At 36.9% G+C, this 27,034-nt stretch overlaps 2 protein-coding genes across 2 annotated transcripts; one reads left to right on the top strand and one right to left on the bottom strand.

Annotated features, from left to right (window-relative positions):
* Positions 1 to 11,704: 11,704 nt before the first annotated feature.
* Positions 11,705 to 12,814, bottom strand: LOC149206753 (uncharacterized). The gene is made up of 3 exons (XM_089397789.1): positions 12,731 to 12,814; positions 12,351 to 12,641; positions 11,705 to 12,119 (listed from the first exon to the last, which is right to left on the bottom strand). Exons 1-3 carry the CDS (start codon positions 12,812 to 12,814, stop codon positions 12,051 to 12,053), a joined length of 444 nt encoding a protein of 147 aa, XP_089253915.1. The 3' UTR covers positions 11,705 to 12,050.
* A 973-nt stretch (positions 12,815 to 13,787) lies between these two features.
* Positions 13,788 to 18,814, top strand: LOC149206752 (uncharacterized). The gene is made up of 10 exons (XM_089397788.1): positions 13,788 to 14,382; positions 14,575 to 15,040; positions 15,461 to 16,015; positions 16,109 to 16,262; positions 16,387 to 16,842; positions 17,005 to 17,268; positions 17,580 to 17,636; positions 18,262 to 18,300; positions 18,566 to 18,658; positions 18,755 to 18,814. Exons 1-10 carry the CDS (start codon positions 13,788 to 13,790, stop codon positions 18,812 to 18,814), a joined length of 2,739 nt encoding a protein of 912 aa, XP_089253914.1.
* The last annotated feature ends 8,220 nt before the right edge of the window (positions 18,815 to 27,034 follow it).

The raw sequence follows: 27,034 nt of genomic DNA, 5'->3' as shown, positions 1-27,034 counted from the left end.
TTATAAAATGCTTAGGATTTATGGTTTACGCTTTAGGGTTTAGGTTTTTGGGTTTCGGGTGTAGAGTTTAGGGTTTATAACACTTGAGTAGATGCTTTTAATAAACACTAAAATAAAAGTTATGGACTACTTTTTAAAGTGTTATAAAATGCTTAGTGTTTATGGTTTAGAGTTAATGGTTTAGGGTTTTGAATTTAGGGTTTAGGGTTTGAGGTTTAGGGTTTAGGGTTTGGGTTTAAGGTGGTAGGGTTTAGGGTTTGGTGTTTAGGGTTTAGGGTTTAAGGTAGAGTGTTTAAGGTTTATAAAATGCTTAGGGGTTAGGATTTAGGGTTATGTGGTTTATGGTTTTGGGGTTTAAGGTTTAGGTTTTAAGGTTTATAAAACTTTAATAAATGCTTTTAATAAACACTTAAATAAAAGATACAAAACACTTTTTAAAATGTTCTGAAATGATTAGGGTATAGGGTTTAGGCTATACCGTTTAGGGTTTAGGGTTATTCATTTGTAGTTTAGGCTTTAGGGATTAGGGTTTACAGTTTAGGGTTTATAACACTTTATAAAATGCTTAGGTTTTAAGTTTTAAGGTTTTCGGTTTAGGGTTTAGGGTTTAGGGTTTAGGGGCCATGGTTTTGGGTTTATAAGACCTCAGTAATTATTTTAATAAACACTTAAATAAAAGTTCCAAAACACTTTTTAAAATGTTATAAAATTCTTAGGGTTTAGTGTTTAGTATTTGGGATTTAGGGCTTATGGATTAGTGTTTGGGTTTTACGGTTAACGGTTTAGGGTTTACGGGTGAACCACCCCACCTTAGGGTGTCTATCCACTACTACATATTACACATAATGCATTCATCCTGTGGACCCTCAAGGAGTTCTAAAGAAAAATAGAGAAAAGGAAATAGTTTTATGAAGAAGGATGGAAAAACAAAGGTCGAGGCATCTCATGTACCACAATTTTCTCCCTCCTACACTCACATACCCAGGTGTGGTCTTCCCTTATTATAGATACTCATAGAATTATTAAGGATTATTGTTTAGGGATTAGGATTTGGGGTTTAGGGTTTATAAAATTTTAGTAAATTATTTTAATAAGCACTTAAATAAAAGTTACAAATAGTTTTTAAAATTTTATAAAATTATTAGGCTTTAGTGTTTAGGGTTTAGGGTTTATAACACTTTAGTAAATGTTTTTAATATAAACTTAAATAAAAGCTACAAAACACTCTTTAAAATGTTATAAATGGAAGTTCGAAATAGACATAGAACTGATGAGAGTTGAGCGAATGCAACAAAAAATAAAAAAAACAAGTGTTAGACATCATATTGAATTCCAAAGCATATTGATATTCAAAAGGCCCCATACAAGAATACTATGTCATAATATATATTAAAGGAAATTATAGTGAAAATTAATTTACAAATAGACATTACCTCAACCTCACCTACAACTAGCAAACAAGTTCCTCTAGTAGAGTCAACTACACCCAACACTTGAGCTCCATAAATAAAGAAAGGCTAAAAGAAACACCTAGTAAAAAAGCTGACTTAAGGCATGCTTGAGATAAAAAAATATTTGAAGCCCTATAAAATTTTATGAGATCAACCAAGAAAAAATTTAAAAGAAGGGTTTTGGAGAGTAGCAAGATTTAGAAAAGACAACAATAAGAAAGGGATATTTAGTTAGAATTTTAGAACAAGTAAATAGAAAAACGTAATATCAATAATACAAGCAGAATTAAATATCCACTTATTAAAATATAATATCTTGTACAACAGTTGGTCGACCAGAGTGAGCAAATAATTTCTCATGTAAATAAATTTCAACATAAAGTGATAGTTCAAGGGAGTGAAAATATATGCACTCAAATTGAAAAGGCTCACCAAGATTTTTCCCAAGAACACGAAGAGTTAGAACAAACATTATATCACAGAGACTAATATTTTTAATATTTTCCTAATATATTTATCATCCACATGCAATCAGATATAAACTAAATAATTTCTAATTTGAGAATTGTTCTCCCGACAAGTAGCTCAACCTCAAGAAAGGTGTACCCATGAGAATTAGGTTTTACGGGAGAAAAATCTTAATCCCAACTACAACATGAGGAGAGATAGTGGTTTAGGGAAGGTAAGAGAGTAAAAGTATATTCTGCCAATGCTATTAATTATTTTAATGGAATTTTTAATAAAGCGCAACAATTAGAACATCAATTAGTACTTCATCAACAATTGTCAGGGTACATATCACTAGCTGACAAGGTACAATATTTGAAATATTTCATATAATTTGATGCCCATGAAAGTATACTTGTATGAAAATGGTATATATTTGATCAACATCTTCAAGTTCTTGCACCAACTACTTATCAAACAACATTCCATATGACTTCAACACCAACACCTGCAATAGGATAATCATCTCGGTCTTTTTTTTGAAAACATAAATTTGATTTCTTTGATGCAAGATTTTAGGATGTGGTCCCTCTCCGAACAGCATCACACTCAAGAATTTGAAGTTGAATGTTCCAATAGGTCACCTAGGGAAGGGAAAATAAGAGGAACTAACATTTTAAATATTGCAGATGTAATTAAAAAAGGTCTCACTGACCATGAAACTAGATATGCTAATTAGCAAACCACCCTTATGGACGAACTTTTATTTAATTTTAAGAATTTACATTTTTTAATTTATGGTGTGTGAAATTTTGTACAAATTTTGTAAGACTTCAAATCTTCCCTTCCTTGTCACAAAGAAATAATTAAGGGTAGGGCAGATGTTAGAGGGTCTAGTCGACTTAGTTGACCATCCCAAATAATTCAAGAATTGATATTATAAATTCGATCAACTCTCTAGTAGAGTCAACAGTCTAAGTTAAATAGGCTAAATTGGTTTTTAAAATTAAATATAAAGTTACACTTTGTTGGTTCTTTTCTACATCGTTTCTCTTCTATGCCTATGTTCCTTATATTCATGTTATTTATTGTTTCCCTTTCTACTAGTAAGCAATGGTAATTTTTTAGTATATATCATTTTTTTTTAATATTTTACTAAAATATAAAATGTTGTAAAATATTGGTGATTCTTTCAATGAATTGTAAAATCTTGTAAAATATTATTGAATCACTCAATTGATTATAAAATCATGTAAGTTATTGGTGAACTCTACATTTAATATTTAGATCAAGTTATTTTTCCTTCTTATGGATTGATTCTCTAATATAAAAATAGTTATCCAATTAATTCGCTTGAAATAAACCAACGTATTTAGGATTTTGGTGGTTCATCACCATCCATAAGTTTTTCAACTCCTTGATGTGTAACTATTATAGTAACTATTTTGTTTTCTTCTTCAACCAAAACTCTAATAATTGTTAATCAATACACAATTTTTTGAAATTACACAAAATGCTCAACGAGATTGACCTAAAGACAAAATATGTAATCAAAGTTAATTTCCCATATGATAAAAAATAAATAACAGAAACTCATTTAAAGCCACAATTTTCGAATTCAAAAATACAGCCCACAAAGAAAAATGTTCATTACTTAGCATAACATGTTACAAAACAAGTATCATCAAAAGATTTCAACTTCGAAAATGACAATACACTAAACAGTCTCTCATCCTTCTCTAATTACATGTATTTCTCCTTTAGTCTTTCGCTCAAAAGTATAATTTGATTAAAGGGATATTGTTTCCATGACAATAGATCCCCTACAATGGACACATAGAAAGCTATAACATGGGTCATTTTTCCATACAAATAGCCAAGTAGAACATATTTCTGTTTCCTAATAAATATTTTGAAATAAAATACAAGATAAACAATGGATTCCCTAAAAAGTGAAGAATCTTAGGTTATGTCAGAAAGTGAACTAGAAATTAAATGTTTTCCATAAACCATTAGATATATAAAAAAGTGCTAATAATTACACAAAAGATGTGGAATACCCAAATAATAAACAAATCCATATATGATTCCTAATATCGTATGTTTCTCAAGTAAACCTAAAAAAAGAACATAAGGCCTCTTATTAAAGAAACAACGTTAACTTTAACCAAACACTTTTTAAATCAATGATAATTAGATGAAACCAATCATTCCCAAACAAATGGTTCCTTAAACAATAAAACTAGAACTATAAATGTTTAAGGGACTAATAAAATTGAAAAAAATAAACAAAATCTTTTATTCTTAATTTTTTTTTCATATTCTTGGCCAAGATATTTATTATCATTTAGTAGTAGGATATTATGTATGTGAAGAGATCTATTCTAGATTCACGAGATTTTAGCTTTCATTTCCACTAGTGGAGAATAGAGTGAAAATTTAATATTGGAATGTAAGAACAATAATTTTAGAAGACGAGAAAGGCTCTAGTTAGAATATCTCGTATGGATGGTCATTGTCCAAGTTTATTTAACCTTCATGGCCTATTTTGATCATAGGAAGAACTAAGGAATTTGTCATTGTACATATATAATAAAAATATGATTATTTTTAGTAGAAGACTTGCAATAGGAGGTGATGTATGTATTACCTATCCTAAACAATGTGTATTATTGAACAATTATCTCCTTGTTAATGAAAATTATTACCTTTTCCATTTATTGTATATCTATTTTATTATATTTTATATTTTATTGCTATCCTAAAATATATTTATTAATTTGTCAATAACCATCAAAAAAATATATTTTTATCTTATAATATTATTCTCTTCCAAATCACGTGGAAGGTGTCTTGCACATCTCACCTTCATTCAAAGGGGGGCTTTCATTATTAATGAGGTTAGTGAAACATTAATATGTGTATAATGGTTTCATTATATTTTTATTTGTATCCTTTAAATTATACTTCTAAAGAAATAGATTGGAATGCATTCAATATTTGCATAACATCAGTAAAATTCATTAAGACAAACTAGGAAAGCTACATAAATTAAATGAATCAAAGGGAAAATAAATTTGAATACATGATAACCATAAAAATGGTTACTCCTTTATTCCTATTACATTTCATAGATTAAAAAAAATAGACATTAATTAAATTATAACTTAATTTAAAATTATATTGTGATTATTTATAAAAAAAGTGCATGCATATTTCAACAACAACAACAAAAAATCTTAGTGGAAAAGTTAAGCAGTTAAATATGTCAATATGACTATGAATGTTCAAATAGATTCCACGGGGTTTAAATATATGCCATCAACTTAATAACTAAATTATAACTATGGAAGATCTATTCTTCCGATTAGCATAATTGTATGGATATCTATTTTGGAATTTATAATCAATTTAAGTTAAAAGAAAATATTAACATTAAATTAACAAACTAGGGAAGCCATATAAATTAAATGGATCAAAGTGAAAATAAAATACAATCCATGATAATCATGAAATGTTTACCCCATTATACCTATCACATTTTCTAGATTAAAAGAAACATAAAAATTAGCTAAATTACAATTTTATTACAAGTTATATTGTGATTATTTATAATAATATTTGTTTACATGCATATTTCAACAAAAAATAATCTTAGTGGAAAATTTTATCAGTGAAATTTAGCCCTTGGATGAAACTAAATGGTTTCAAATTTCGACTGAAATACTTGTTTGTATCATAATGAATTATTAATAGTAGGCATAAAATTATTCTACTTGTTTGTATCATAGTGAATTATTAATAGGTGGCACAAAATTATTCTATAAGAAACATATGTATGGAGGTTAGCACTACCTTATTTTAAGGGAGAGTTGGAAAAAATGAAATAGCTCCTGAAATTACGAGCTACTAATTTGCATTTACCCCAATTTTCAAGGACAATGATTTATGGTAGCCATTTCTCCCCTCTCATTTGGTTTAAAATAGGATCTTTATTTCAGTGACCCTTATATCATGGTATTGAGATTAATTTTCAGAGAACAGCCCACATTTAAGTATTCAATAATCTTCTTTCCATTTTTTAAGTTTCCATACTAGGCTTGTGTATTTTCTTTACATTCCAATACCTAGAGCATGCTCTCCTTTCCCTCTTGAATTTTTTGTTTAATTTTTGGGAACTATAATAAATTTTTTTTGGAAAATACCCAAAATTTGGTCTTGGGATTTAAAAATTACACTCACATTATTACAATTTTTGTATCTAATTGTTGGAGAAAAATATCGTTTGGTTTTTAATTTGTAGCAGCCATGTGGGTGGGGTTGTCTTTAAGTTCATTGAATCAACCTCCAATTCTTTCATTTTTTTCTTGAAGTCTAACCTTTTCTAGAAAACCTTTCTCTTTTGTATTACTCTTGGAATTCATTTATAGTCTTCATTAATGCATATAAAATTTTAGGGGAGATTTGTTTTCCGAAAGTTGAAATTTGAGTTCGAAACTTTGGGGGTTTAATTTTTATCCAAATAGTAACTAAGGATGATTATCCAAAATATTAAGTTAATTTTTTTATATTTTATACCATTAGGTCCCCATAAAATAAAGAGTAAATTCATAGAAACAAGACTTCTCATCCCTATATAATGACCAAACAATCAATTAACCTTGACATTTAGAGTCCATAATTTTTGTAAGTGATTTAACTTAATATCTCAAACAAGGTTGTTATTTAAACTAATTTCCTTGCACCTCATAAAATTAGTGTTTTATGGAAATGGTTTCACACATGTGTTTCGCTCATGGAACTATTTTTCAATCTCCCATAGAATTTCAATTTCTCCAATATAATTTCTTCTGGTTTTGTAGGAAATATTCACGGACATTAATATTCATGGTTTTATGGTTATTTATGTACTAAATGTAACTTTAGTAAACTTTATATCCACAACTTTCCATTAATTACATAGTTTCTAAAGGGTTATGCTATTGACTAATCAACTATTACATGAGTATTAAACTAAGATAGTGGTTTTTTTTAATTTTTTTTGGTTTTGAAAATTTTGTGTTATTGTTTTTTCAATCGGTCTCCTTAAATTTCTCCAAAAAAATTGAAGCATTATGCTTAAGAGAAAATAGATGAAGAATATGATATGAATTAGAAAATTTAAAACCCATATGCAATTGGATAGAATATTCCTTCATCAATCCAACTTGATCCGATCCACCACCTAAGGACAAATTTTTGCCTAATTTCACTAGGGTACAAAAGGCTATTGTAGAAAATTTTCCATAACGGGTACTCGAAATGTGTATTTTAAGACTTCGAAAGCTCAACGAAATGCCTAAATTTTCAATTCAAATATATTGATAAATTTATTTGCTTAGGGCTTAAGAAACTTGATCGACCACTTACAAATGTATTGATTGGGCCGTTAAACTGTTTGATCTAGTGATCTTTCTTTTTTACCTAAACACTCCCTCTCTGGCTAAAGTATGAAACCAAGATCCATGCTAGTATCCATATATATATATATATATATATATATATATATATATATATATATATATATATATATATATATATATATATATATAGAGAGAGAGAGAGAGAGAGAGAGTAAAATTCTTATTCATCAGTGGTACATCATAGAACCTTTTCTCCATTAATGGTCCACGATCATAATGGAAAAGCATTCCATGGAATCCATTGCTCTGAGTTAGTGACTAAAAACATTGGTAATGTGCATGAATGATGGTGTTTATAAAGAGGACAATGGAAAGGCACATAGACAATAACATATAAAAATTATTTCTACTCTATTTTATCATATCAAAGTAGGTATGGATAGAATATTAAATTAGCAATTATTGCTAAAGTTAGAAAAAATTGAAAATGCAAAAAATAAATATCCTTGAAAAATGGATAATAGAGGTTTTCTTTTCTTTTTTTCTCACGTAGTGTAGTCTAAATGATATAAAAAATGGTCTTTTTCTCATAATTCTTTCTAGCTAATTGAGTCAATGAAAGATCACAATATTTCTTGAAATTGTATTGGTCGATTCTAATGAAAAGGCCAATTCCTCCATAAGTAAGACCGTACATTTATTTGCAAATAATATATATATAATATTTATTCTATTAGAAATAATATTTTTTATATTTAGTGTTTTATTTTCAATGATGGTCCCCACGAAATATTGTATTTCTTCAATATTCCTTTTCTTTGTTAAGGGTGATTCATAATACAATAATATTAAATTATAAATTAGATTCCCTAAATACAAAATGGTATATGATATATTTCATTAGCTAATATAAATTATTATTATAATCTTATTGATAATTAATATTAAAAAAATATTTTTGATTTATTATTGTCGTAAGATATTTATTAATTAGCTTAGCTAATTATTATAACATTTCAATAATCAGGATATCATGCATAAAAATATTATGCACAATATTTTATATTTTGTTAATATAGCATGTAATAATAAGCATTCTCTAATAATTTGAAATAGGATTTGGCTATGCAAGATAATGAAAATTTCAAGGATTGTTTCAATATGGACATGTCTAGGAATAAATTGAAGATAAGTAATCATTTCTAGGTTAGAGAAAAAATAAGTGATTCACACCTCCATAGTAATGCTTGAGAACAACAAATTTTGGAGATTAGTTGGTCCATCTTAAGAATTATAATTATTGAAACAAGAATATAATTTGAAGTAACAAAAAATTATGTTTGTTTCAATTTTCTTGGATTTTGTAATAGTGTGATACCTTTTTAGTTATAATGGAGTAATCACCTTTGTTTTATCCTACAAAATCTCACACAAAGGTATGCTAAGAGTCATGTAAATTGTTTTTCTATTACATATTCAATTCAAAGTTTAACTAATTGGTACCAACTAAACCCTTTAACTTCATAAATTTGGTTCTCATATTCAACGAACGAAGTATCTCCATTGACAACATATACCAAAATCTAAAGGTGTCAAAAAGAAAAATTTAAATACTCTTATTGAAGTCTACTATCCATATTCAAGAAAGTCATAAAGTTATTGAGAACAAAGTGTTGTATGCACAACTAGTTTATAGGGTTATATGTCAAGTAGATTTGATTGAATTTATTGTTCCTCCACATTTAAGGTATGTTCTGAATTATTTATTATAACAAGGTTACTATATGCCAATTTCAAGCTAAAATTTAGGTAGAAATGGGTTCTATATTTTATGTTTTATGTTGAAACTACCAAATTTTTACTTTAAAAATTAATAATAATTATTTTAACTTTTTTACCAAATTTTTACTTTAAAAATAAATAATAATTATTTTAAAATTTAATTTTTTTTGCTTTGCCATCAACCATTTAGTCTTTATAACTTTGAAATTGTCAATCTTTTATCTCAAAAGAAATTAACTTTTGTTTTTAAATTTAAGTTTTAATTTCCTACTTTGCATATTTTAAAATTTAAAGGTTAATTATTTTAGTTTTTTTTATTTAAATTTACTTTTCTTTTTGTTTTTTAATTTAACTTTTCATTTTTTACTTTTCATTTTAAAATTTTAGGGTTAATTATTTTGCTTGGTTTTTTTATTTCTTTTTGTGTGTAGACCTTTAACGAATATAATTAATATTCCCTATTCTATATTGCGTATTCTAAATAACTTTTTGCTTTTCGGATAAATTTCTGACTTTTTGGGCTGTTGTAATTAGTATTTCTTGAATTCAACCATAGCATTTAGTTAAGGGAGTTCGAGTAGTTTCGAGGCGGATCCGAGGAATTCGAATTCGAGCCGTTTATTCATAGCTGTAGAATAACTTTTTGCTTTTCGGGTAAATTTCTGCCTTTTTGGACTATTGTAATTAGTATTTCTTGAATTCAACCATAGCATTTAGTTAATGGAGTTCGAGCAGTTTCGAGGCGGATCCGAGGAATCTGAATTCGAGCCATTTATTCATAGCCATTTCATCATTGTTCAAGGCGGATGTCAAAATGGCAATCTGCCGCAATTGTTTGAAGATGTGGTGTGATGACCCCGTAGATGTAATTATTTAAAAGTTTACTGTGGTAAAACTGAATGACGTTGAGAACTTATTTTCTTTTAAAGAAGTAATCTGTTAATTTGAATTATGCATTAAGTAATGTTTAAAGAATTACTCAAAGGGAGCATTGAGTTTCCGAAAAGGGAAAGCAGTTAATGGAACTGAAAATAACCACTTCCCTTAACTGGAAGGATTTCCAGGAAAAAGAAAAGGGGTGAAAGTTATTTCTGGGCTTTTCTGTGCTGTAGTGACAGACAGAAGGGGAAACAAGAGAAAGAACATACCTGGTTTTGGACTAAGTCTGGTAGAGAACAGATAGTCAAGACACTAGGTGCGGTCTTACTGAGGATTGGGATCCGGTAAGAGTAAGCTCGGGGGGAGACTCAGGTCCCGAAGGACAAAGTCTCAAGGATGGGTGGTTAAAGAGCTTTACACAAGAAATTGCAGGAGGCTTGCTACCAGAAATACAATACGCACGGTGACCAGGTAAGTATCGGAAACCTACTGTATCTATAGTGTTTTATCAGAATGGTAGATTAAATAATTGTTGTTACCGATTACAGGCTATTAGACCAGAACACTCGTAAATCTCTGCTATTCTTAGCATGTAAAGATTGAACGAGTAATAGAATCTGTATTCTGGTTATAACACCTAATCCTTGGGGATTTAAGGTGATAGTTAGAAATTATTGCCTTATATTAGATGGCGCATTATTCGTAAGACAACGGAGCTGTAATAACATCAATAGGAATTTCGGGACATGTATCCTGTCCCTGTGGAAGTTAGACCAGGCAAGGGATCTATATAACGAAGAACAGTGGAAGTTCTACGTTATTATGGATACTATGACCTGTATTTTTTTTTTTTAAAAGAATAAACCACTACCCTATGAGTAACTGTTAATCTCGAGACTGCGTACGCTGATCTCGTTCCGTAAAGACAGGCTGAAGGAAGAGAGCTGTAATATCAAACTTTAAGTCAGGGTTTCAAGCAGAATCTTGAACGAGTAACCGAGTTAGTATTGAGCGGATTTGTACTCAGAAGAAAAGAGGAAAAACATAAACCAATAAACCAAGAATTAAATTCATCAGCGCCGTAACCGGCATGGCCACCAAAGACCTGTATTCTTTTCGAAAACCTCAGGCAAAAGCATGAAGACTATCACAAAAGCATAGTATATATTTCCTCGCATCATAACCCTGAGCCAAGAACTCCGGGTTCAAAAGATGCAATGCATGCAAGAGCATTCCACTCTGTTTTCTCATAGAAACAGATAAGGTCAAACCAAACAGAGCTTATAAACATAAACGTTGAACAGAGCTTATAAACACATATGGGCCTCAAATAGAAGCATTGAACGGAACAATAACCAACGTAAATGACAAACCCTCGTGGTGCCGAGTGGTAATCACTCCATAATGAAACGAGAGCCTGTTCTAAGGATAGTAAGGGCGTGAGATAAGCCTTACTGTAACAAACCTTTGACATATATAGACGAAACCATGACATTCACATGTAATCCGTAAAACCAACTATATATACATTTCAGGTAGAACAATTCGGAATTGTTAGAAAAAGAAATAACCATAATATACGCTTGAAACTAGATGGTTCGAACAGTTGAATATCCGCAGAGAAATTCAAGCCGGGGTCGACCATGCATCCATCGAATTCGGAAGCAGGTGCAACCCTTATGGCGTTCCAAGATAGAATGGAAGTAAGCAAATGCATAACAGAGGATTGAACCGAGTGGAATATGGACAAAGTAAATGTATATATATATATAGACAAGCAAATCGTATTGCATAAACATGAAATGTATAAGATTTGTTCCTCAAGCACTGTACAAAAATGGAAGTCACTAACTGTAATATAACCATGGCCGCATTTTAACCAAGGGCCGCCATCCCATATTGGGTCCAGAGCTAGATACATAAGCGGCGAAAGTATAGAACATATTAACCTAAGCTTAAAGCTTAATAACATAACAGAAAACAGGCTCATGTAGCCACTTCACATAACGGCCGAGTGGTACAGTCTCATGAATCAGAGACTGACCCTCCTCTGTTCCGCAGTATCTAAACAAGGGAATTAACCCAGCAATCAAAGAGGTTCTCCGTCATCTGCGCCCAAGAAGAAGATTGGGAGCTCAGAATCGCTCGGAGTATAACCCTAACAGAAGACAAAATACAGTTAAATCATAATACACATCGGGGCTAGGAGGAGATCTCTGTATGCACCTGTGAAGAACCCGACCGAAACATTTGACAGAGTGTGCATACCGCCGATCAGCTCCCAAGACCGCCATTCACAACCTGTAAAATAGGAAAGATCAGTGATTGTCGTTCCTTGGGATTAAATACAGGAAAACCTCGAAATCTTTTAATCAAATAGAAGACTCACCGAGCCAGCTCGATAGCTGGTACCCCTGGAGCGGTGGCGCCATGACAGTATTGCAAGCTGGAGAAGAAACTGTAACAGAACCAAGGGTTTGACACGCAGCCGAGACAGAATGGCGCGGAGACAATGGAACGCCAAGCAAAACCAAGGAAATCGCGAAGTATCCGGAGGATTTCCTTTATAAACACAAAGAGCCCTCTGGGAGACGTGGAACATTTTCCTCCATTGATCTCTGCCAACGATTAGCCACCGTTGATCATTGCGGGAATACCAAAGAGTAGGGCGGGAAAGTTCCTAACGGGAGCCATCCCCGATCACGTGAAGGAGTCAGGCAGCTTTAATGGTAAGTCCAAGTGTCATGAGATGGCTTTGCCAACTCTCACCTTCAGCACGGAATCAAGTACGTGTAGATGCAAGGTATTAAAGTACTCACAGCACAGGTTAAAGTGCAGATATTTCATAACCATGTTATATGAACAGCTTTAATAAATCAACCCTTCGACATATGTATGGTAAGGTGTTACAATAAGACCATATGCACTATGTATATAAGTTATATGTATATGGTTAGTGTTATTGCCGTAACAAAAAAAAAATTGGGTAGAGATGTGACAATTGGTATCAGAGCCCGGGTTGCCATACTGTGGCCTCTGGGGTAAGAATAGCATGTTTCCTTTAAAAAGAAAAGTCTTGCTAGTATTGATATTTCTTGATTGATGTGATTAATTTGTGTCAGAAGCTCACACTGTCGACTGTTTTATGATTAGACCAGATCAGGTGAATACAGGAAAAATGAATCCGGGGAACACCCCAGAATTGTGGGTGCAGCTGGGAGAACAGAACCGCAGTACAAATTTGGCTATCCTAGAAACAATCCAAGAGCTGAAGAATGACATAGCTCGCTTGCGTGAAGATAACGCACGTTTGTCAATGGAGCAAGAAAGGATACTAAAAAGCTTGTCCGACAGACAGAACCCACCACTGACCAACCCAAGCGCGGAGCAACAGAGAACGACGGAAGAACAACAATACCAAGCAGAATCTGAGGTTCGAGAAGATGGAAAAGATCAATCTGATAATGCCTCGGAACAACAGACTTCAAAGCGGGAGAAGGTGCAATTGCAGGGAGAATTCCGGAAAATCAAACCCCCACACTACGATGGAGAGCAAGAAGAAGCAGCTGAAGCATGGCTGATTGACATGAATAAATATTTCCAACTATATGAATATGACCATAACCTGAAGGCGAGATTGGCCATATTTCAGTTGCAAGGGAAGGCAACATTGTGGTGGGAAGAAGTTAAAATTGTAAAAGGGGTAAGCGAGTGAACCATAACATGGGAAAAATTCCAAAAATACTTTAAAGAGAGATATTTGACGGAGCGTTTTTATGATGAAAAAGCAAAGGAATTCCATGATCTGCGATTGGGACAGCAGACTATGGATGAGTTCATCAATCGTTTCACCTCCTTGCTCCGTTATGTACCCTACCTTAAAGAGGAGAAAGCAAAGGTGCAAAGGTTCGTTAGCAGTTTGCCCATGTATATGAGAGAGAGGATTGAATTTGAAAATCCCAGAACTATGGACGAAGCTATCCGTAAAGCAAGAATGTGTTACCAGCAGAGCAAACAGAAAGGGGACAGTTCCAATAGGAAATGGAATGAGAAAAAGGGTAGCAAAGTGATGGGAAACAATAGAGGAAGCCGGGTTGGTGGAGCTAAAGGGAGTGTTAAGGGCCAGAGTAACAAAGCAGCACCAAGAAGTTCATTCAGACCCAAGTCTGTTAATGAAGCTAGAATGGGAGAGCCATCCATCAAGTTGGACAATGAGGGAGCAAACAGACCCCCAGTACAATGCTGGGGCTGCGGCGGACCGCACTATGTCAAGAACTGCCCGCAGCGGAAAGGCACTGATCAGATCTCTCAGATTCATGAGGCATCAACTGTGGGCGATGTGGGACAAAGTGTGCACAAAATTAATGCAGCTTTGGATGACCGCCAGGCAGAATATCAGCCCACCATGGTAGAATTCGAAGGTAAAATTTCAGACCTTTCTATCACTGTTCTAATTGACCGAGGAGCTACTTTAAGTTATATTAGTCCAAAGTTAGTTGAACGGTGTAAATTGCAGCCTGAAAAATTTAAGACTCCATGGCTGGTACAGCTAGCCACAGGGGCAAAAAGGCGGGTAATGGCAAAGATTAGAAACTGTTCCATAACGATGGCAGGACAGCCAGTGGTAGCAGATCTGAACATGCTTCCACTTGGGTCCTATGACGTCCTGATTGGAATGGATTGGTTAGAGAAGCATTGCGCCTTAGTGAACTGCAAAACGAAAGCTATACGATTCAAGGATGACTCTGGAATGGAACAGGAGATGCAGGGAATTAAACGGCCAGTGCAGATTCGACCTATCACTGCATTCCAATTAGTAAAATGCATTCGGAAAAGATGCCAAGTGTATGCCATTCAGATAAATTATGCAGAAACCAAGGATAAGGGGGGTCCGCTAGACCATCTGCCAGTAGTAAGAGAATTTCCGGATGTATTTCCAGAGGAAATTCCTGGACTACCTCCGAAGCGGGATATTGACTTCACCATTGAGTTAATACCAGGTGCTGCCCCAGTTTCGCGGACACCTTATAGGATGAGTGTACCCGAGTTGACTGAGCTGAAAATGCAACTACAAGAATTGTTGGATAAAAAGTATATCCGTCCCAGTGTATCTCCATGGGGACCACCGGTGCTGTTTGTCAAGAAGAAAGATGGAACCTTTCGAATGTGTATCGATTACCGGCAGCTGAACAAACTCACAATCAAAAACAAATACCCCTTACCTCGGATTGATGAGCTTTTCGACCAAGTCAAGGGGGCGACAGTCTTCTCCAAAATTGATCTGCGATCTGGTTATCATCAGATCAGGATAAAAGAAGAAGATATTGCTAAAACACCCTTTAGAACCCGATATGGGCACTACGAATTTGTAGTGTTGCCTTTTGGATTGACTAATGCACCCGCCACATTAATGTGTTTGATGAACATCATGTTCCATCAGTTCTTAGACAATTTTGTACTAATATTCATTGATGACATTCTGATCTATTCTCGTTCCAGAGAGGAACACGAGGAGCACCTCCGGATAGTGTTGCAAACCCTGCGAGAGCATCAGCTGTATGCTAAATTCAGCAAGTGCGATTTCTATAAAGAAGAGATTCAGTATTTGGGCCATGTGATCACCAAGAATGGGATTGCAGTGGACCCTGAGAAAATTAAAACCATAATGAATTGGCCTGTGCCCAAAGATGTGGCAGATATCAGATCTTTCATGGGGTTAGCAGGGTACTACAGAAGATTCGTGGAGGGTTTTTTGAGAGTGGCATACCCTATCACATCGTTACAAAAGAAAGGAAGGACATTCAAATGGACTTCGGAATGTCAGCAAAGTTTTGAACGACTTAAACATTTACTCACCATGGCCCCCGTTCTAAGCATAGCTGATCCTAATAAGGATTATGTAGTATGCACAGACGCTAGTCGAGAAGGTGTTGGAGGCGTGCTAATGCAAGAGGGAAGAGTGATCGCCTATGAGTCGAGGAAGCTGAAAGAACACGAGCAGAAGTACTCTGCCTACGACTTAGAGCTGGCAGCTGTCATCCATGCCCTTAAAATGTGGCGACATTATCTTTTGGGTAAGAAATTTCTGTTATTAACAGACCACCATAGCTTGATAAATTATTTTAGTCAGCCTACTCTGAATGAAAGGCAAGCCCGTTGGGCAGATTTCTTAAGTGGATTCGATTTTGATATCAAGCATCTAAAAGGAAAAGAAAATCGTGTAGCAGACGCTTTAAGCCGAAAAGTACATTGTTTATATGAAGTTACTCTCAGCAAGTGGGAGAGCTCCTTGCAGGAAAAGGTAAAAACAGCAGCAAACCTGGATGTCGAATATCAACAGATGAAACAAAAAAAAGTCACTTCCCAGTCAGGGAAGCCAGCAAGGGTATGAAGTAAACGAAGATGGAATGCTATTTTATAAAAAGAGACTGGTTGTGCCAAATGACAGTAATCTTAGAGATTTGATTCTGAATGAGTTTCATACCAGTCACTACGCAGGTCATCCTGGGTATCAGAAAATGCTTGCTGCACTTCAGAAGGAATACTACTGGCAAGGAATGAAAAGACATGTAGCTGAATATTTGGCACGATGCTTAGAGTGCCAGCAGATCAAGACAGAACATCAGCATCCAGCAGGGTTATTGCAACCCCTACCAGTTCCGGAATGGAAATGGGAAATTATATCCATGGATTTTATAACTGGGTTGCCTAGAACAAAGAGAAATAATGACTCTATTATGGTGGTGGTTGATAAACTGAGTAAAGCAGCCCATTTTATTCCAGTGCAATCGACTTACAGAGCAGTCCAAATTGCACACATATTTATGCAGAATGTGTTCAAACTCCACGGGCTTCCCAAGACTATAATTTCAGATCGGGATGTAAAGTTTACATCCGCTTTTTGGAAAGCACTGTTTGCAGAACTGGGTACACAGTTGAATTTTAGTACAACATACCATCCCCAGACTGATGGCCAGACAGAGAGAGTAAATCAGGTGTTGGAAGACATGCTGAGAGCATGTGTAATGCAAAAACCGACACAGTGGGAGGATTATCTACACCTGGTGGAATTCGCTTATAACAACGGATATCACACATCAATTCAAATGTCTCCATTTGAAGTTCTGTATGGACGCAAATGCCGGACGCCCTCAAATTGGAGTGGCCCGGAGGATAAGTTAAGGTTGGGGCCTGAAATGCTCAAAGAAATGGAGGACATGGTTAAAAAGGTGCGAGCCAACCTGAAAGCCGCTCAAGATCGGCAAAAGAATTTTGCAGATCGAAAAAGGAGATTCAAAGAATATCAGGTGGGTGACCACGTCTACATAAGAATACAAGCCAGGAAGAGTACTTTGCAATGGAGCAGTTGTGCCAAACTCGCGCCTCGTTATTTCGGGCCTTTTCAAGTCTTGGCAAGAGTTGGGCCAGTAGCTTATCAACTAGCCTTACCGAGCCACATTAGAATTCATAATGTCTTCCATGTATCCATGCTTAAAAAGTATATTTATGATCCAAAGCATGTGATTAAGTGGCAGGATATACGGGTAAGAGTTATTTTCAATTGAACTAATTGAAGAAGTGTCAAGAGATAGAAAACTGACACTGGTATTGTTTGCAGGTCGAACCGGAAGGAGAGGTCTCGGTCGAACCGCTGAACATTCTCGACCGGAGAGAAGTACAGCTGCGGAAGCGGGTTATTACCCAAATTAAAGTGCAGTGGCAGCACTATGGGCCGGAGGAGGCCACTTGGGAAGATGAAGAGCTTTTTTGAAAAGCTTATCCGGAGCTGTTTGAGAGCATTGGACATCGGGACGATGTCCAAACTCAGGGGGGGAAGATGTGATGACCCCGTAAATGTAATTATTGAAAGTTTACTGTGGTAAAACTGAATGACATTGAGAACTTATTTTCTTTAAAGAAATAATTTGTTAATTTGAATTATGCATTAAGTAATGTTTAAAGAATTACTCAAAGGGAGCATTGAGTTTCCCAAAAGGGAAAGCAGTTAATGGAACTGAAAATAACCACTTCCCTTAACTGGAAGGATTTCCAGGAAAAAGAAAAGGGGTGAAAGTTCTTTCTGGGCTTTTCTGTGCTGTAGTGACAGACAGAAGGGGAAACAAGAGAAAGAACATACCTCGTTTTGGACTAAGTCTGGTAGAGACCAGATAGTCAAGACACTAGGTGCGGTCTTACTGAGGATTGGGATCCGGTAAGAGTAAGCTCGGGGGGAGACTCAGGTCCCGAAGGACAAAGTCTCAAGGATGGGCGGTTAATGAGCTTCACACAGGAAATTGCAGGAGGCTTGCTACAAGAAATACAATACGCACGGTGACCAGGTAAGTATCGGAAAACCTATTGTACCTGTAGTGTTTTTATCATAACGGTAGATTAAATAATTGCTGTTACCGATTTTAGGCTATTAGACCAGAACACTTGCAAACCTCTGCTACTCTTAGCATGTAAAGATTGAACGAGTAATAGAATCTGTATTCTGGTTATAACACCTAATCCTTGGGGATTTAAGGTGATAGTTAGAAATTATTGCCTTATATTAAATGGTGCATTATTCGTAAGACAGCGGAGCTGTAATAACATCAATAGGAATTTCGGGACATGTATCCTGTCCCTGTGGAAGTTAGGCCAGGCAAAAGGGATTTATATAACAAGAACAGCAGAAGTTCTACGTTATTATGGGTACTGTAACCTGTATTTAAAAAAGAATAAACCCTTACCCTATGAGTAACTGTTAATCTCGGGACCGCGTATGCTGGTCTCGTTCCGTAAAGACAGGTGGAGGAAAGAGAGAGCCGTAATAAAAACTTTAAGCCAGGGTTTCAAGCAGAGTCTTGAATGAGTAACTGAGTTAGTTTTGAGCGGATTCGTGCTCAGAAGAAAAGAGGAAAACGTAAACTAATAAACCAAGAAATAATTACGACAGCGCCGTAACCGGCATAGCCACCGAAGGCCTGTATTCTTTATCGAAAACCTCAGGCAAAAGCATGAAGACTATCACAAAAGCATAGTATGTACTTCCTCGCATCATAACCTGAGCCAAGAATTCCGGGTACAAATATGCAATGCATGCAAGAGCATTCCGCTCTGTTTTCTCTTAGAAACAGATAAGGTCAAACTAAACGGAGCTTATAAACACATATGGGCCTCAAATAGAAGCATTGAATGGAACAAAAGCCAACGTAAATGACAAACCCTCGTGGTGCCGAGTGGTAATCATTCAATGATGAAACGAGAGCCTGTTCTAAGGATAGTAAGGGCGTGAGATAAGCCTTACTGTAACCAGCCATTGATATATTCATATATAGACGAAAACATGACATTCACATGTGATCCATAGAACCAGCTATACATACATTTCAGGTAGAAGAATTCAGAATTGTTAGAAAAGGAATAACCATAATAAATACTTGAAAACCAGTTGGTTCGAACAGTCGTCTATCCGCAGAGAATTCAAGCCGGGGTCGACCATGCATCCATCGAGTTCGGATGCAGGTGCAACCCTTATGGCGTTCCAAGATAGAATGGAAGTAAGCAAATGCATAACTGAGGAATTGAACCGAGTAGAATATATACAAGTAAATGTATAATTATATAGACAAGAAAACCGTATTGCTTAAACATGAAATGTATAAGATTTGCTCCTCAAGCACTGTACAAAGAAGGAAGTCTTTAACTGGAATATAACCATGGCCGCGTTAACAAAGGGCCGCCATCCCATATTGGGTCCAGAGCTAAATACATAAGCGGCGAAAGTATAGAGCATAATAACCTAAGCAAAGCTTAATAACATAAATGTAGCTACTTCACATAACGGTCGAGTGGTACAGTCTCATGAACCAGAGACTGACCCTCCTCTGTTCCGCAGTATCTAAACAAGGGGATTAACCCAGAAATCAAGAGGTTCTCCGTCATCTGCGCCCAAGAAGAAGATTGGGAGCTCAGAATCGCTCGGAGTATAACACTAACAGAAGACAAATACAGTTTAATCAATACACATCGGGGCTAGGAGGAAATCTCTGTATGCACCTGTGAAGAACCCGGCCGGTAGCATTTGACAGAGTGTGCAGACCGCCGAGCAGCTCCCAAAACCGCCATCCATAACCTGTAAAATAGGAAAGATCAGTGATTGACGTTCCTTGGGATTAAATACAGAAAACCTCGAAATATTTAACCAAAACGAAAACTCACCGAGCCAGCTCGATAGCTGGTATCCCTGGAGTGGTGGCGCCATGACAATATTGCAAGCTGGAGAAGAAATTGTGACAGAACCAAGGGTTTGACATGCAGCCGAGACAGAATGGCGCGGAGACAATGGAACGCCAAGCGAGACCAAGGAAAATCGCGAAGTATCCGGAGGAGTTCCTTTATAAACACAAAGAGCCTTCTGGGAGACGTGGAGCGGTTTCCTCCATTGATCTCTGCCAACGATTAGCCACCGTCGATCAATGCGGGAATACCAAAGAGTAGGGGCGGGAGAGTTTCCTAACGGGAGCCATCCCCGATCACGTGAATGGGTCAGTCAGCTTTAATGATAAGTCCAAGTGTCATGAGATGGCCTTGCCAACTCTCACCTTCAGCACGGAATCAAGTACGTGTAGTTGCGTAGTATTGAATTACTCACAGCACAAATTAAAGCGCAGATATTTCATAACAGCGTTATATGAACAGCCTTAATAAATCAACCCATTGACATATGTATGGTAAGGTGTTATAGTAGACCATATGCACTATGTATATAAGTTATATGTATATGGTTAGTGTTATTGCCGTAACAAAAAAAAAATTGGGTAGAGATGCGACATGTGGTCAATTGTTTCAATTCTCAGATGGAATATATTAAAGTCGTGTGTTCGACTCACAATGTTGTTGCCTCTCTATCTGTATCTTTGTTGGGAGAGCCTCATGTGTTCTATCCACAATACTGTTGCCTCTGTATCTTTGTTAACAGGGCGTACTGAATATATGAACGTCGTGTTCCATCCACTTTCCTCTGTATGAAGGTTCTCTGTTCGATCAACGCTTCTTTTATATGTCCTGTGTTCGATCCAAGCTCCTCTTTATCTTTGTTCAGAGAACAACTCTGTATCTTTGTTTGGAGAGCGTGAAACTGCTTCAGACCGAATATATGAAGGTTGTGTGTTCGATCCACGCTCAACGCAGCTAGCACTTCATAATTCCACTTCAAATCACGTTGGAGGTAAGAGACCATTTCTGTCAATTCAAATTATCTTAACATTCTTGACGCATGCCTCCTCTTCTTCGATCTTTGTTTTACTTCTTCTTCGATACTCATGCCTCCTCTTCTTCGATCTGTGTTATTTTTGTTTTAAAGTCTTAATTATAAAAAAAATTCTCAACTATAGATATCATTTATGGATAGTTTTGTTTGCACATTTGAAGCCATGTTTTTTTCTGCAACTATGGATAGGGTTTATTGATAAATTTTTTTTGCAGAATCTTTATTTTAAAGTGTTGTTAATAAAAAAATTCAGCAACTATGCATATCGTTTTAGAAAATTTTGTTTGCACATTTAAAACCATGCCTGTTTTTGGAGTCTTGTTTTAAACTAGGGTTTATAATTTTTTCGGCAGCTATGGATAATTTTTGTTTGCAAATTTGAAATCATGCCTCCTTTCGAGTGTTCTCTTAAGGTAGGGTTTATAATTTTTTCATGCAATTATAGCTATCGTTTGTGAATAATTTTCTTTTTACATTTGAAACTATGCATCTTCTTTGAATTTTAAAGTAACGTGTATAATTTTTTCCTACAACTATGCATAGCATTTATGGATAATTTTGTTTGCACATTTAAAATGTTGAGCACTTGTTTATAATTATTTTTCTGATATTTTTTGTGTTCTTTTATATTTTTGTTAACACATTGAAAACTGTGAGCACTTGCCTCAAGTACTATATAGGCTCAATTACTATATAATCGTGTGGACTGAATTTTTGGATCATGGTTAACAAGGCATCAATCATAGATACGTGTAGGCACAAAATTATGATCTGAAAACTGAGATTGCAACATTGACTTCATAGAAATTCTTGGAAACATGCATCTCTTTGGGGTTTGTCAAACGCGGGATTCGAAAAGTTTTTTGGGTGGGTGATACACTTTGATGTCTTTTTTTAACTATATCTTAATATGAAAATGGATTCAACTTTTTTTTATTGGAATTGGAATTTGGTACTAAAATTATATATTTTTGAAATTTTTAATATACAACTAAATTTAACTTTGTAAATTATATTTTTAAATATAAATTTTCAAATATAAACATGTAGAAATAATGCAAGAATTGGAATTTGACACTGATGTCATCTATTTTTGGAATTTTTGATACACAAATAAATTTAAAATAGTTAGAATTATTTTTATTTTTTAAATATAAGAGGAAAATGTTGTGAGGTGTGTTTATTTTTTTTTAATGTTCACAGCTCTTTCAACTTTGATATTGAAAATCATAATTTTTGTTTTGTTATAATAGTTGAAATAGAATGAAGGTATCAAAATACATCTTAGTGTGCCAATACATTAGAAATACACCAATACATTAGACGTACATCTTAGCAGCCAAGGTATTGAAGGTTGAAAAAATACCAATAGTAATCTTGTGTTTCAACCACCTTAACCTCATTTGGTCCAATGACTGGGAAGATATTTGTAGTTCCATTTGAGTCCACATATGTGAGATTATAATATCATTATTATTTGTGTTCCACCGTACTTAGTGGAGGTTTACGAAGTTTGGTTGTATTTTGGTTTTACTAAGTTTGGTTGTGTTTTGTGTCTCTAAGTTACTTAGGGGTTTCGAGAATTTATGTCTATGGGGATTGAGTTTTTACTTGATTTTATTTTTTTAAGATTTTATATAATTAATATATTGATTTTAAATAGTTTAGGAAATTAAGAATATGAGTCGTGTTACTTTTCTATATAAATTTTACAAAAAAAATAAAAAAATTGTTATTTTCATAATTACTTAAATTATTCTTAGGTTTTCTGAGGAGGCCAAGGGGGAGGTGGAGGTGGAGGGAGGTGAAGGTGGTTGAGGAGGAGGTGGTGGAGGTGGAGGAGGAGGTGGAGGAGGAGAGGAGGTGGAAAATGGAGGTGGGGGGGAAGGGGGGGGAGTTGGTGGAGGAGGAGGCGAAGGTGGTGGAAGAGCAGGAGGTGTAGGTTGGGGAGGCGGTGGTGGAGGACGAGGAGAGGAGGTGGTGGTGGTGGTGGTGGTGGTAGGTGGTGGAGGAGGGGAGGTGGAGGTGGAAGGAGGTGGTGGTGGTGAAGGTGGAGGTGGAGGTGGAGGTGTTCGAGGAGGAGGAGGAGGTGGTGGAGGTGGAGGTGAAGGTGGAGGTGGAGGAGGTGGAGGTGGAGTTGGAGGAGGAGAGAGGTGGTGAAGGAGAGTGGTGGAGGTCGAGGTGGAGGAGGAGGAGGCGAGGAGAGGTGGAGGTGGAGGTGGTGGAGGAGGAGGCGGCGAGAGGTGGAGGAGGTATGGAGGTGGAGGTGGAGGAGGAGGTGGAGGTGGAGGTATGGTGTGGAGGTGGAGGTGTGGAGGAGGTGGGTGGAGGTGGTGGTGGAGGAGGTGTGAAGGTGGAGGTAGGAGGTAGAGGATGGTGGTGGTGGAGGTGAGGAAGTGGTGGTGGATGTGTAGGAGGTGGAGGATGGGGGAGGTGAAGGAGGAGGAGGAGGCAGAGGGGGAGGCAGAGGAGGTGGAGGTGGTTGAGGTAGGAGGAGGAGAGGTGGAGGTGGAGGCAGGAGGCAGGAGGAGGTGGAGGGTGAAAATGGAGGAGGTGGTGCAGGAAGGTGGAGGAGGAGGAGGTGGTGGTTTGGTGGTGGAGGAGGTGGAGGTGGAAGAGGTGGTGGAGGTGGAGGTGGAGGAGGTGGTCGAGGTAGGAGGAGGAGGAGGTGGAGTGGTGGTGGTGTGGTGGTGTAGGTGGAGGAGGGCGTAGTGGTGGTGGAGGTGGTGGATGGAGGAAGAGGAGGAGGTGGCAAAAGCAGAGGTGATAGAGGAGGGGGAGGTGGAGGTGGAGGCAGAGGCAAAGGTGGAGGTGATGGAGGAGGTGGAGGAAGAGGAGTTGGTGGTGGTGAAGGTGGAGGTGGAGTTGGAGGATGAGGTGCTCGAGGAGGAGGAGGAGGAGGTAGTGTTGGTGGTTGAGGTGGAGTTGGAGGTGGTGGAGGAGGTGGTGGTGCGGGATGTGTAGGTGGTCGAGGAGGAGGTGGTGGTGGAGGAGGTTGAGGTGGAAGAGGTGGTAGTGATGGTGGAGGTGGAGGAGGAGGTGGTGGAGGTTGAGGTGGTGGAATACGTGGTGGATGTTAGGATGGTGGCGGAGCTAGAGATGGAGGAGGAGGAGGGGGTGGCTAAGGTGGTGGAGGTAGAGGAGGAGGAGGCGGGGGAGGTGGAGGAGGTGGTGGAGGAGAAGGCGGAGGTGGTGGAGGATGTTGTGGAGGAGGAGGAGGGGATGTATGTTGGGGAGGTGGTGGAGGAGGGGGTAGTGGTTGTGGATGAGGAGGAGGAGGAGCAGGTGGTGGTGGTGGTGATGATGGTGGTGGAGGAAGAGGAGGAGGTGGCAAAAGCAGAGGTGAAAGAGGAGGGGGAGGTGTAGGCAGAGGCAAAGGTGCAGGTGATGGAGGAGGTGGAGGAAGAGGAGTTGGTGGTGGTGAAGGTGGAGCTGGAGTTGGAGGATGAGGTGCTCGAGGAGGTGGAGGAGGAGATGGTGTTGGTGGCCGAGGTGGAAGTGGAGGTGGAGGTGGGGGAGGTGGAGCGAGAGGATGTGGTGGAGGATGCAAAGGTTCTAGAGGAGGTGGAGTTGGACATGGAGGAAGAGGAGGTGGTGAAGGGTGAGTTGGAGGTGGAGGTGGAGGTGGTGGAGGAGGAGGAGGAGGAGGTGGAGGAGGAGGGGGACGAGGAGGTGGGGTGGAGGTGGAGGTGGAGGGGGACAAGGAGGGGGAGGAGGACGTGGAGGTGTTGGAGGATGAGGAGGAGGTGGAGGAGGATGAGGAGGAGGAGGAGGAGGAGGAGGAGGAGGAGGTGGTGGTGGTGGAGGAGTTGAAGCTAGAGCTAGAGGAGGAGGGGGTGGATGGTGGAGGTGGAGGTCGAGGATGTGGTGGTCAAGGTGGAGGTAGAGGAAGTGGTGGTGGATGTGGAGGAGGTGGAGGAGGTTGTTGGGGAGGTGGTGGTGGAGGAGAAGGTAGATTCAGAAGAGGAGGAAGAGGGGGAGGCATAGGTGGTGGAGGTGGTTGAGGTGTAGGTGGAGGATAATGAGGCAGAGGAGGTGGAGGTGGAGGTGGGGGAAGAGGAGGTGGTGGAGGAGGAGGTGGAGGTGGAGGAGGAGAAAGAGGAGTTGACAATAGTGGTGGAGGGGGAGGGGGAGGAGTTGGAGGTGGTGGAGGAGGTGGAGGTGGAGGTGGTTGAGGAGGAGTTGGTGCAAGATGTGTAGGTGGTGGAGGAGGAGGTGGTGGAGGTGGAGGTGGTGGTGGAGGATTTCGTGGGGATGTGTAGGTGGTCGAGGAGGAAAAGGAGGAGAATGTGGTGGAGGTGGAGGTGGTGGAAGAGGAGAAGGTGGTGGAGATGGACGTGATTGAGTTGGTGGAGGTGAAGGAGAGGAGGAGGTGGATTAGGAGGAGGAGGAGGAGGAGATGGAGGTATGCAACCTAATTTATGATTCATGTCTTAAATTCAAATATTAATTTGTCACTCTCTTCTCCATTGTTGAAAATGAAAGCTACATTATCATGAATCCAAAACATATCTCTTGACATACATAATATCCTACCATTAAATTATAAGTAATACATTTAGGAATATTTCCTATATGCACAAATATAGTCATTCAAGTACATGAAATTTCTTTAACGTTTAGATCTGATATCTTGGCCAAGAGTTTGAAGCATTTTTCAAGATTTTTTTTTTAACTTTTATTAGTCCCTTAAACACTTATAGTTCTCGTTTTATTGTTCAATGAACCATTTCTTTGGGAATTCCTCGTTTCATCTAATTATCATTTATTTAAAAAGTGTTGGGTTAAGGTTAACATTGTTTCTTGAATAAGAAGCCATATGTTCTTTTTTTTTATGTTTGCTTAAGAAACATAGTATATTAGGAATAATATTTGGCTTTTTTTATTATTTGTTTATTCCACATATTTTGCGTAATTATTATTGCTTTTTTATATATGTAATGGTTTAAGGAAAAAAATTAATTTCTAGTTCACTTTCTTGCATGACCTAAGATTCTTTAGTTTTTAGAGAATCCACTATTTATCTTGTATTTTGTCTCAAAATATTTATTAGTAAAGGGAAATATACTCTACTTGGCTATTTGTATGGAAAAATGACCTATTCTCTAGCTTCCTATGTGTTCATTGTATGGGATCTATTATCATGGGAACAACATTCCTTTAATGAAATTATACTTTTGAGGGAAAGGCTAATGGAGCAATACATGTAATTAGTGGAGGATGAGAGACTCTCTACTGTATTATCATTTTTGAAGCTTAATTAATTTGATGATACTTATTTTTTAACATGCTATACTAAGTAATGAACACTTTTCTTTGTGGGCTGTATTTTTGAATGTGAAAATTGTGGCTTTATATGAGTTTGTGTTAATTGATTTTTTTATCATATAGGAAATTAACTTTCATTACATATTTTGTCTTTTAGTCAATCTCATTGAGCATTTCGTGTAATTCCAAAAAATTGCGTATTCATCAACAATTATAGAGTTTTGATTGAAGAATAAATCGCAATAGTTATTATAATATTTACACACCAAGGAGTTGAAAAACTTATAGATGGTGATGAACCACCAAATCCTAAATATTTTGGTTTATTTGAAGTGAAGCAATTGGATAACTATTTTTCTATTATAGAATCAATGCATAAGAAGGAAAAGAAAACTTGATGTAAATATTAAATGAGGGAACCAATAATTTACAAGATTTTATAATTAACTAAATGAATCACTAAGATCTTACAAGATTTTCAAATTCATTGAAAGAACCACCAATATTTTACAACATTTTATATTTTAGTAAAATATTCCAAAAAAATG

Source organism: Pinus tabuliformis, chromosome 1_2 (genome assembly GCF_031772625.1).
Source record: "Pinus tabuliformis cultivar Carrire ecotype Pingquan chromosome 1_2, CPIR1, whole genome shotgun sequence".
NCBI classification, from domain to species: Eukaryota; Viridiplantae; Streptophyta; class Pinopsida; order Pinales; family Pinaceae; genus Pinus; species Pinus tabuliformis.
The sequence above is the reverse complement of the archived record's forward strand: the minus strand, read 5'-3'. Positions and strand labels throughout refer to the sequence as shown.

Coding starts and splice junctions, on each gene's coding strand:
- LOC149206753 (XM_089397789.1), bottom strand. CDS start 12,814: ATGGTTATGAAATATCTGCACTTTAACCTGTGCTGTGAGTACTTTAAT. Junction 12,642..12,730: donor TACTTGATTCCGTGCTGAAG/GTGAGAGTTGGC, acceptor GGCTCCCGTTAG/GAACTTTCCCGCCCTACTCT. Junction 12,120..12,350: donor CCAGCTATCGAGCTGGCTCG/GTGAGTCTTCTA, acceptor GTCTTCTGTTAG/GGTTATACTCCGAGCGATTC.
- LOC149206752 (XM_089397788.1), top strand. CDS start 13,788: ATGGATGAGTTCATCAATCGTTTCACCTCCTTGCTCCGTTATGTACCC. Junction 15,041..15,460: donor AAAATGCAACTACAAGAATT/GTTGGATAAAAA, acceptor TTCTCGTTCCAG/AGAGGAACACGAGGAGCACC. Junction 18,659..18,754: donor GAAGTTCTACGTTATTATGG/GTACTGTAACCT, acceptor CCGTAAAGACAG/GTGGAGGAAAGAGAGAGCCG.